At 44.2% G+C, this 12666-nt stretch overlaps 1 protein-coding gene across 5 annotated transcripts in view; it reads left to right on the top strand.

Moving 5' to 3' along the window:
• col19a1 (collagen, type XIX, alpha 1) overlaps positions 1–12666 on the top strand; it is a 260397-nt gene that overhangs the window by 167240 nt on the left and 80491 nt on the right. For all 5 annotated transcript variants that reach the window (XM_082978540.1, XM_082978539.1, XM_082978535.1 and 2 more), the window contains 3 exons: positions 462–515; positions 1267–1320; positions 3244–3324. In XM_082978540.1, coding sequence (XP_082834666.1) covers positions 462–515; positions 1267–1320; positions 3244–3324 — 189 coding nt within the window. The remainder of the gene's footprint in view (positions 1–461; positions 516–1266; positions 1321–3243; positions 3325–12666) is intronic.

Genomic DNA, 12666 nt, shown 5'->3' with positions numbered 1-12666 from the left:
TATCCCCAAATAACCGTATTTTTTAAGAAAGAGAAGCTTGAAATGGGCTTGGTCTAATTGACTGAACAACCAAAAACACATATACGTTTAGCTTTCTTAATGAACCAGAAAATCAACAGTTATTTCTGGTTATTTATCAAAGTTAGCTGGCTAACTAATTGATCCTACTTTGTAGTATATCCCTCTGGTGTCTAGTAGCTAGCTACAGTCTATACAGTGCCAACATCTCCGAGATGTCTTAGCTTAGCATCCAACTTTCAACCCCTTGGTGACCAGAAAGGCCTCCAGAACAGCATGTCTTTACTGGGGTGTACAGTTGGCAGCTCAGTAATACAACTCTCTGAATCAGAGAGTGATTGCTGGGGCTGTCTGCAGGTAGCCAGACAGGCAGGTAACCATGGGCCAGGCTGTGATTGCTAGAAGGGATATTAAACTCTAACACTTCTCTGACTGTTTTCCAGGGTAAAGAAGGTCCTCCTGGACTCATCGGACTCCCAGGGATTCCAGGAGACACGGTAAGTAAAAGACATGTTACTTACAATACATGTATTAAGTACCGTCTGCACCAGGGGTGTGGTCAATTCTATTTCAGTTATGGAAGATATACTCCGTTTTTTGTTCCTGAGTTGAAATGGAATTGACCCCACCCCTCCAGAAAGAACAATCTCATCTTCCTCCTTCTCTCATGTCTTTATCTCCCTTGTTCCACTGTTCCCCCAACTACACCTACCAAAGGACAGTAAGGAAATACATAGATAAACCGCTGAGGAGAGATGGAGAGAAAGTAAGAGAGAGAAGAAGAGAGCTGATGAAGGCAATGGGGGGGGGCAAAGTCTTGAATTGTTACACAGACGATCAGTAATCAAATTTGAGAATGAATTAGTGGGTAGAGGCAGATCGGAGCGTTTTACGTTATGAGGGAGCGGAGGCAGACAGGGACCCCAATCTGTTGCTGCACCTGCTGCACCCATAATGAGTATCTGTCTTTATTCAGAAGCAGGAGAGGGAAAGAGAGGCATTTCATCCTGGAAAAGGGAAAGGATGTTGGAACATGGTGGGCCCGCTGAAGCGGAGAGAAGGAGAGAGATAAATGTATCTGTATGGTAATAGAGGGTGTGTGTGTGTGTGTGTGTGTGTGTGTGTGTGTGTGTGTGTGTGTGTGTGTGTGTGTGTGTGTGTGTGTGTGTGTGTGTGTGCGTGCGTGCGTGCGTGTGTGTGTGTAGACCTGGTTGATAGATGTGTCTCTGTTCTGTCCTCTGTTTCTAGGGTTCGTCGGGGGACCAGGGAATACCTGGAAGAGACGGTCTTAAAGGAAACAAGGTAAAGCTTCAAATCAAGTCTTACACCTTTAAGAACAGACCTGCAGGCAGACATTAGACAGATGTTTCACCATCACCGTAGAGGATGATGCACGACTTTCAGATTGGATAGCCACTCCCTTCCTGTATTAAGTGGTTCTACTGGTGTATAGCCTGTATTAAGTGGTTCTACTGGTGTATAGCCTGTATTAAGTGGTTCTACTGGTGTATAGCCTGTATCAAGTGGTTCTACTGGTGTATAGCCTGTATTAAGTGGTTCTACTGGTGTATAGCCTGTATCAAGTGGTTCTACTGGTGTATAGCCTGTATTAAGTGGTTCTACTGGTGTATAGCCTGTATTAAGTGGTTCTACTGGTGTATAGCCTGTATTAAGTGGTTCTACTGGTGTATAGCCTGTATCAAGTGGTTCTACTGGTGTATAGCCTGTATCAAGTGGTTCTACTGGTGTATAGCCTGTATTAAGTGGTTCTACTGGTGTATAGCCTGTATTAAGTGGTTCTACTGGTGTATAGCCTGTATCAAGTGGTTCTACTGGTGTATAGCCTGTATTAAGTGGTTCTACTGGTGTATAGCCTGTATTAAGTGGTTCTACTGGTGTATACCCTGTATTAAGTGGTTCTACTGGTGTATACCCTGTATTAAGTGGTTCTACTGGTGTATAGCCTGTATTAAGTGGTTCTACTGGTGTATAGCCTGTATTAAGTGGTTCTACTGCTGTATACCCTGTATTAAGTGGTTCTACTGGTGTATAGCCTGTATTAAGTGGTTCTACTGGGGTATAGCCTGTATCAAGTGGTTCTACTGGTGTATAGCCTGTATTAAGTGGTTCTACTGGTGTATAGTCCTGTATTAAGTGGTTCTACTGGTGTATAGTCCTGTATGAAGTGGTTCTACTGGTGTATAGCCTGTATTAAGTGGTTCTACTGGGGTATAGCCTGTATTAAGTGGTTCTACTGGTGTATAGTCCTGTATCAAGTGGTTCTACTGGTGTATAGTCCTGTATCAAGTGGTTCTACTGGTGTATAGTCCTGTATACTGTGCATGATGAGCTCAGCTCTACTGTGTCCTATACACACACACACATCTCTGACAACGCTGCATGCTACAGACAGACACACACACACATAGGCATCACTGACAAGGCTGTATGCTACAGTTTATAAAATACTGCCAGGTCTGTTTCCTCCACGCACACAAACACGCTGTGGACTAATGAAAAAAAGACAATAATATTGTTTTGGGGTGTCATTTCTTAATTAAGCCCTGTTGCTGTGTGAAATGATTCCAGTGGGGTGGCAGATATCCCCTCCACCTCCCACACTGTGTGTGTCACTCATAGAAGTGGGGTGACAGAGGCCCCCGCTTTCCCCTCCTGACTCCCCCCTGCCTCACCAGCCTCACCCCCCTCCTACACCCATCCCTTATCTGCGTGTGAACGTCAGTCACTCAGAGTCCCCTCCTGTCCTGTAGAGATGACACGGCCCATCTGTCGCTGCAGTGGCTGTCTGTCTGTCTTTCTGTCTGATTGACTTTCTCACTCTCTCTGTCCTCTTTGTCTCTCTGTCTGTCTGTCTGTCTGTCTGTCTGTCTGTCTGTCTGTCTGTCTGTCTGTCTGTCTGTCTGTCTGTCTGTCTGTCTGTCTGTCTGTCTGTCTGTCTGTCTGTCTCCCTATCTCTCTCTCTCTCTCTCTGTCTGTCTGTCTTTCTGTTTGATTGACTTTCTCGCTCTGTCTGTCTGTCTGTCTGTCTGTCTGTCTGTCTGTCTGTCTGTCTGACTGTCTGTCTGTCTGTCTGTCTGTCTGTCTGTCTGTCTGTCTGTCTGTCTGTCTGTCTGTCTGTCTGTCTGTCTGTCTGTCTGTCTGTCTGTCTGTCTGTCTGTCTGTCTGTCTGTCTCTCTCTCTCTCTCTCTCTCTCTCCCTCCCTAGGGGGACTCTGGAGGTGTGATGGGACCCCAGGGCCTGCCTGGACCCAAGGGAGAGCCTGGAGAGCCAGTAGCTGAACATCTGGTGGGTTTGCTGAGAGCTCATAGGGCTCTGGTCAAAGTAGTGCACTACAGTATGGAATAGGGTTCCATTTGGGATGCATGGAGACACTGTTATCACCATCTGATCTGACCTTATTGGCTTGTTTTGGCCTTATCCACACACACACACACACACACACACACACACACACACACACACACACACACACACACACACACACACACACACACACACACACACACACACACACACACACACACACACACACACACAGAGACAGACAGACAGACAGACAGACAGACAGACAGACAGACAGACAGACAGACAGACAGACAGACAGACAGACAGACAGACAGACAGTATGGAATAGGGTTCCATTTGAGATGCATAGAGACACTGTTATCACCATCTGATCTGACCTTATTGGCTTGTTTTGGCCTTATCCACACACACACACACACACACACACACACACACACACACACACACACACACACACACACACACACACACACAGACAGACAGACAGACAGACAGACAGACAGACAGACAGACAGACAGACAGACAGACAGACAGACAGACAGACAGACAGACAGACAGACAGACAGACAGACAGACAGACAGACAGACAGACAGACAGACAGACAGACAGACAGACAGACAGACAGACAGACAGACAGACAGACAGACAGACAGACAGACAGACAGACAGACAGACAGACAGACAGACAGACAGACAGACAGACAGACAGACAGACAGACAGACAGACAGACAGACAGACAGACAGACAGACAGACAGACAGACAGACAGACAGACAGACAGACAGACAGACAGACAGACAGACAGACAGACAGACAGACAGACAGACAGACAGACAGACAGACAGACAGACAGACAGACAGTATGGAATAGGGTTCCATTTGAGATGCATAGAGACACTGTTATCACCATCTGATCTGACCTTATTGGCTTGTTTTAGCCTTATCCACACACACACACACACACAAAGTAGATTAGTATATCACTTTGGAATTCAGTGCATGGTATTCAGTCATCACTGGACACATGATCTCACAAACAGACACACACACACACAAACACACACACACACACACATACACACAGAGAGTAGTAGATCAGCTAGAAACAGCTGCGACGACAGCAGCAAACATGTTGACTGAGAGGAGTGCCTGTCGTAGCACAGCCCTGACATCATGCAGATGCAATGCTAGTAAGTAATCCAGCATTCAATGACACCAGCCAAGGTAATGGCCTATCCACCCCCGTTCTGAGGCTTAAAGCTGTCAGCAGACTACTTTGCGGCCCCGGCTTTGCATTTAGAAGTGTTCATTACATGCAGGGAACTACCAAAATAAAGGTAACACCAACATAAAGTGTCTTAATAGGTCGTTGGGTCACCACGAGCCTGAACAGCTTCAATGTGCCTTGGCATAGTGTCTGAAATTCTTTTGGAGGGATCCCACACCATTCTTCCACCAGAAATTCTATCATTTGGTGTTTTGTTGAAGTTGGTGGAAAATGCTGTCTCAGGCGCCGCTCCAGAATCTCCTATAAGTGTTCATTTGGGTTGAGGTCTGGTTACTGACACACACACAGACTTTAAAAAATGCTCCTTTGAAAGCCCTCTTTCAAAGTCATTTCTAGCCATGGTAGCCAAAATAATGGGCAACTGGGCATTTTTATACATGACCCTAAGCATGATGGGATGTTAATTGCCTAATTAACTCAGAACAATACCTGTGTGGAAGCTCCCACTCATTTACTCAACTGTTTCCTTTATTTGTTCCTTTATACAGCACCTGCAGTACCAGCTAGTTACCTGTACAGACACAGCACCTGCAGTACCAGCTAGTTACCTGTACAGACACAGCACCTGCAGTACCAGCTAGTTACCTGTACAGACACAGCACCTGCAGTACCAGCTAGTTACCTGTACAGACACAGCACCTGCAGTACCAGCTAGTTACCTGTACAGACACAGCACCTGCAGTACCAGCTAGTTACCTGTACAGACACAGCACCTGCAGTACCAGCTAGTAGCAGAGCTTAACAGTCAAGATGTGTTGGTTGACTTGCCTGTGTTTCAGACCTGGGTTGAAATACTATTTGAAATCATTCATATTTGTAGAGAGGTCTAGCTGGGTTGCCACAGGGTGGGGTTTATCGTATTGGAACTATTCTTGGGTCCATTAAGCAGAGCCTGCTCAGTCAAGCACAAAGTAAGTATTTTCAATGAGTTCAAAAAAATAATTGAACCCAGGTTTTCTGCGTTTTGCATGGTGCAAGCCCAAGCAGTGATGGCAGATATCAGCTAGCAGTATAGGTATGAGTTCTGAATAGCACCCTGTTCCCTAAAGCTGTTCCAAAGCCCTGGTCAAAAGTAGTGCACTATGTAGGGAATAGGGTGCCAGCTCTCATGTTAGGCTAGGGCAATAATGTTTGTTTGTACATGGAAGGTGCTAAACTGAACATTACGCATGACAGTGGAACTACTCATTAGGTCGGAGCGCACACACACACACACACACACACACACACACACACACACACACACACACACACACACACACACACACACACACACACACACACACACACACACACACACACACACACACATTAAGAGCTAATGTGCTCGGTAGAGCAGAGTAATAAGAGAGATGTTGGCATGTTAATGGTGTCAGGGAGAGGTATGGCTCTAAGAAAGTGAGTAGGTAAACAAGTGTGGAGGTGGGAAGGATGGAGGGATGTAGAGAGGGAAGGATGGAGGGATGTAGAGAGGGAAGGATGGAGGGATGTAGAGAGGGAAGGATGGAGGGATGTAGAGAGGGAAGGATGGAGGGATGTAGAGAGGGAAGGATGGAGGGATGTAGAGAGGGGAGGATAGAGGGATATAGAGAGGGAAGGATGGAGGGATATAGAGAGGGAAGGATGGAGGGATATAGAGAGGGAAGGATGGAGGGATGTAGAGAGGGAAGGATGGAGGGATGTAGAGAGGGGGATGGAGGGATGTAGAGAGGGAAGGATGGAGGGATATAGAGAGGGAAGGATGGAGGAATGTAGAAGGGGGAAGGATGGAGGAATGTAGAAGGGGGAAGGATGGAGGAATGTAGAAGGGGGAAAGATGGAGGGATGTAGAGAGGGAAGGATGGATGAATGTAGAGAGGGAAGGATGGAGGGATGTAGAGAGGGGAGGATGAAGGGATGTAGAGAGGGGAGGATGGAGGGATGTAGAGAGGGAAGGATAGAGGAATGTAGAGAGGGAAGGATGGAGGGATGTAGAGAGGGGAGGATGGAGGGATGTAGAGAGGGGAGGATGGAGGGATGTAGAGAGGGGAGGATGGAGGGATGTAGAGAGGGGAGGATGGAGGGATGTAGAGAGGGAAGGATGGAGGAATGTAGAGAGGGGAGGATGGAGGGATGTAGAGAGGGAAGGATGGAGGAATGTAGAGAGGGAATGATGGAGGGATGTAGAGAGGGGAGGATGGAGGGATGTAGAGAGGGAAGGATGGAGGGATGTAGAGAGGGAAGGATGGAGGAATGTAGAGAGGGAAGGATGGAGGGATGTAGAGAGGGAAGGATGGAGGAATGTAGAGAGGGAAGGATGGAGGGATGTAGAGAGGGAAGGATGGAGGGATGTAGAGAGGGAATGATGGAGGGATGTAGATGGACACAGTTGGACCTTGAACATCTTTAACACTGTGACTGGCTCAGAGTGAATGAGTACGTAAACAAGTGTAGAGGAGGAGAGATGGAGGGAGGGATGAGGGGAGACACAGAGATACCGTTGGACTGTAAGCATCTTTGACACTTTGGCCGTGTCCCAATACCTGTACTTGCGTTCTAAATGGTAGGCATTTTGGGTATGTGAAAATGTAATATTTTATCTACATGTCTAGAGAATCATCTGTGTGTTTGACAACAGCTGATAATCAGCTGAGGGGACGCGATGTACCAACGTGAACATATGGCAGGAATCAACCCTACTGAAAAAAACTGCATAGGTGCTGATTTTCAGTGCTGTAAAGTACTTAAGTAAAAATACTTTAAAGTACTACTTAAGTCGTTTTTTGGGGGTATCTGTACTTTACTTTACTCCATACATTTTCCCTGACACCCAAAAGTACTCGTTACATTTTGACAGGAAAATGGTCCAATTCACACACTTATCAAGAGAAAATCCCTCGTCGTCCGTACTGTACTGCCTCTGATCTGGCTGACTCACTAAACACAAATGCTTTGTTTGTAAATGATGTCTGAGTGTTGGAGTGTGCCCCTGGCTATCTGTAAATGATGTCTGAGTGTTGGAGTGTGCCCCTGGCTATCTGTAAATGATGTCTGAGTGTTGGAGTGTGCCCCTGGCTATCTGTAAATGATGTCTGAATGTTGGAGTGTGCCCCTGGCTATCTGTAAATGATGTCTGAGTGTTGGAGTGTGCCCCTGGCTATCTGTAAATTATGTCTGAGTGTTGGAGTGTGCCCCTGGCTATCTGTCAAATAAAGAAATAAATGGTGTCATCTGGTTTGCTTATCATAAGACATTTGAAATGGTTTATACTGTTACTTTTACTTTTGATACTTAACTACATTTTAGCGATTCCATTTACAGTTGAAGTCGGAAGTTTATGTGCACTTAGGTTGGAGTCATTAAAATTTGTTTTTCAACCACTTCACAAATTTCTTGTTAACAAACTATAGTTTTGGCAAGTCGGTTAGGACATCTACTTTGTGCATGACACAAGTAATTTTTCCAACAATTGCTTACAGACAGATTATTTAACTTAGAATTCACTGTATCACAATTCCAGTGGGTCAGAAGTAAACATACACTAAGTTGACTGTGCCTTTAAACAGCTTGGAAAATTCCAGAAAATGATGTCATGGCTTTAGAAGCTTCTGATAGGCTAATTGACATCATTTGAGTCAGTTGGAGGTGTGCGTCTTTGCTTGAAATCATGGGAAGATCAAAAGAAATCAGCCAAGACCTCAGAAAAAAATTGTAGACCTCCACAAGTCTGGTTCATCCTTGGGAGCAATTTCCAAATGCCTGAAGGTACCACGTTCATCTTTACAAACAATAGTATGCAAGTATAAACACCATGGGACCACACAGCCATCATACCACTCAGGAAGGAGACGCATTCTGTCTCCTAGAAATGAATGTACCTTGGTGCAAAAAGTGCAAATCACTCACAGAACAACAGCAAAGGACCTTGTGAAGATGCTGGAGGAAACAGGTACGAAAGTATCTATATCCACAGTAAAACGAGTCCTACATCGACATAACCTGAAAGGCCACTCAGCAAGGAAGAAGCCATTGCTCCAAAACCGCCATAAAAAAGCCAGACTACGGTTTGCAACTGCACATGGGGACAAAGATCGTACATTTTTGAGAAATGTCCTCTGGTCTGATGAAACAAAAATAGAACTGTTTGGCCATAATGACCATCATTATGTTTGCAGGAAAAAGTGGGAGGCATGCAATCAGAAGAACACCATCCCAACCGTGAAGCACAGGGGTGGCAGCATCATGTTGTGGGGGTGCTTTGCTCCAGGAGGGACAGGTGCACTTCACAAAATAGATGGCATCACGAGGATGGAAAATGATGTGGATATATTGAAGCAACATCTCAAGACATCAGTCAGGAAGTTAAAGCTTGGTCACAAATGGGTCTTCCAAATGGACAGAATGGCTTAAGGACAACAAAGTCAAGGTATTGGAGTGGCCATCACAAAGCCCTGACCTCAATCCTATAGAAAATGTGTGGGCAGAACTGAAAAAGTGTGTGCGAGCAAGGAGGCCTACAAACCTGACTCAGTTTCACCAGCTCTGTCAGGAGGAATGGGCCAAAATTCACCCAATTTATTGTGGGAAGCTTGTGGAAGGCTACCTGAATTGTTTGACCCAAGTTAAACAATTTAAAGGCAATGCTACCAAATACCAATTGAGTGTATGTAAACTTGTGACCCACTGGGAATGTGATGAAAGAAAAAGCTTAAATAAATAATTCTCTCTACTATTATTCTGACATTTAGCTTTCTTAAAATAAAGTGGTGATCCTAACTGACCCAAGACAGGGAATTTTTACTAGGATTAAATGTCAGGAACTGTGAAACTGAGTTTAAATGTATTTGGCTTGTAAACTTCCGACTTCAACTGTACTTTTGATACTTAAGTATGTTTATAACCAAATACTTTTAGACTTTTACTCAAGTAGGATTTTACTGGGTGACTTTCACTTTTACTTGAGTCATTTTCTATTATCTTTACGTTTACTCCAGTATGACAGTTGAGAACTTTTTCCACCACTGCTGATTTTACTGGTGACCAGCCTTCACTGTGTTTTCATGGTGCCTTCACTGTGTTTTCATTGTGCCTTCACTGTGTTTTCATGGTGCCGTCACTGTGTTTTCATTGTGCCTTCACTGTGTTTTCATGGTGCCGTCACTGTGTTTTCATTGTGCCTTCACTGTGTTTTCATGGTGCCGTCACTGTGTTTTGCTGGTGACCAGCCTTCACTGTGTTTTCATGGTGCCTTCACTGTGTTTTCATGCTGCCTTCACTGTGTTTTCATGCTGCCTTCACTGTGTTTTCATTGTGCCTTCACTGTGTTTTCATGGTGCCGTCACTGTGTTTTGCTGGTGACCAGCCTTCACTGTGTTTTCATGGTGCCTTCACTGTGTTTTCATGCTGCCTTCACTGTGTTTTCATGCTGCCTTCACTGTGTTTTCATTGTGCCTTCACTGTGTTTTCATGGTGCCGTCACTGTGTTTTCATGGTGCCGTCACTGTGTTTTGCTGGTGACCAGCCTTCACTGTGTTTTCATGCTGCCTTCACTGTGTTTTCATGGTGCCTTCACTGTGTTTTGCTGGTGACCAGCCTTCACTGTGTTTTGCTGGTGACCAACCTTTGCTGTGTTTTGGACTCATGCTGGCTTGCAAAGTGATGTTTGAATCCTATTGGAATCCAGCCAGAGTGGGGATATCCAACAATTGGAACTGTTCTTCACTCACAACAACTTGGTTTCAGAATGACTGGCAGGGTTAAACAGAAGAATAAATAAGACTACCTTAAAACCATCTAAACTGGAACAACAACTCAGTAATGGGTGCAATAAGTCCAACGAACACATTGGATTAGTTTAGAAAAATGGATGTTATGTATCTTTGTGTAGCATAATATTAGTTAATCAGTCAATATCAATGCAAAAACACAACAACAACAAATATATGAAAACAACCTGAGCTGTTTTTTCCCAGCAGGCAACGTAATTGTGTGTTAGATGGCACAGTCTCAGTAGGAGGAGCCTAGTATGCTGATATTTGTTGTTACTGCATTCATTGTTACGAAACAGTACATTCTAAATACTATTTTGTATGATTAGAAACTACACAGTAGGCAGTTTAAGTAATTACTGGGCAAGCCAGATTTGGGACACGGCCTGTGAGTAGTGAATAGTTGAGGAGGGCAGTGATGGAGGGATACAGGGGGGGGATGGATGGAGGATGGATGGAGGAGGAGGAGGTGAGAGGAAGGAGGGCAGAGAGAGCAAGGGAAAAAAAGAGAGAGTGAGAGAGAGAGAATTTAAACCATTCTTTATTGGCACATTTCAACTTATTTACATATTGAATTCAGTGCCAATTCAAATGACACACCACTACACCCTTGAGGAAGTAAAACCAGAGAAACAAACACAGGTTATTTGAGTTCATCCAACTTTATTTTTATTTGTACTCTGAACACTTGTTAAAATGTGGGGGAGCTTTATTTCAAAACTGCTGCATTAGCATGAAGCAACGTTTCAGATGGCTGATTTACATTGTGCAATGCAGGACTTAGTTGTTGCACCAATGCATGCTGAACACAGAAATCCATTTTCCATCAAGGGGGTGTACTGTAAATAATGCTTATCCCCGATCCCAATCAAGCCTGCGTCCAGAATGGCACCCTATTCCCTTTATAGTGCATCACTTTTGACCAGGACCCATAGGGCACTATATAGAGAATAGGGTGTTATTTGGGAGACACCCGTGGACTTCTGTGTGTGGCAGCAGCAGAGCATTATGGGTCTCACTTCACAACGTAGAAGCTGTTAAAACATGTTGTAAAGTAGGAGAGTATTGAACACACGGCTCGTGGTGAAATGAAGTGTTCCTACTGTTTGCCCTGTGTAGTTGGAGGTATATTCCATATTCCCATTGAAGTCTCACACAGGCAGTGGCTGTGCTTCTGGGAGAAACACTGTCTTGTTCTCAAAGTGAATTGCTGATGTGTGATTTGCAGTAGGAGAATTGTTTGGCTTGTTTGAACTTTCCTACATGGATACTTTATTATTTAGTCCTACTTTATTATTTATCTCTAACTATATGTACATATCTTCCTCAATGACCTCGTACCCCTGCACATCCACTCAGTACTGGTACTCCTTGTATATAGCCAAGTTATCATTAATCAGTACTGGTACCTCTTGCAGACAGAATAGACAAGTTATCATTACTCAGTACTGGTACCTCTTGCAGACAGAATAGACAAGTTATCATTACTCAGTACTGGTACTCCTTGCAGACAGAATAGACAAGTTATCATTACTCAGTACTGGTACTCCTTGCAGACAGAATAGACAAGTTATCATTACTCAGTACTGGTACTCCTTGCAGACAGAATAAACAAGTTATCATTACTCAGTACTGGTACTCCTTGCAGACAGAATAGACAAGTTATCATTACTCAGTACTGGTACTCCTTGCAGACAGAATAGACAAGTTATCATTACTCAGTACTGGTTCTCCTTGCAGACAGAATAGACAAGTTATCATTACTCAGTACTGGTACCTCCTTGCAGACAGAATAGACAAGTTATCATTACTCAGTACTGGTACTCCTTGCAGACAGAATAGACAAGTTATCATTACTCAGTACTGGTACTCCTTGCAGACAGAATAGACAAGTTATCATTACTCAGTACTGGTTCTCATTGCAGACAGAATAGACAAGTTATCATTACTCAGTACTGGTACCTCTTGCAGACAGAATAGACAAGTTATCATTACTCAGTACTGGTACTCCTTGCAGACAGAATAGACAAGTTATCATTACTCAGTACTGGTACTCCTTGCAGACAGAATAGACAAGTTATCATTACTCAGTACTGGTACTCCTTGCAGACAGAATAGACAAGTTATCATTACTCAGTACTGGTACTCCTTGCAGACAGAATAGACAAGTTATCATTACTCAGTACTGGTTCTCCTTGCAGACAGAATAGACAAGTTATCATTACTCAGTACTGGTACCTCCTTGCAGACAGAATAGACAAGTTATCATTACTCAGTACTGGTA

Source organism: Salmo salar, chromosome 01 (assembly GCF_965601325.2).
Source record: "Salmo salar chromosome 01, fSalSal1, whole genome shotgun sequence".
NCBI lineage: Eukaryota > Metazoa > Chordata > Actinopteri > Salmoniformes > Salmonidae > Salmo > Salmo salar.
The sequence above is the reverse complement of the archived record's forward strand: the minus strand, read 5'-3'. Positions and strand labels throughout refer to the sequence as shown.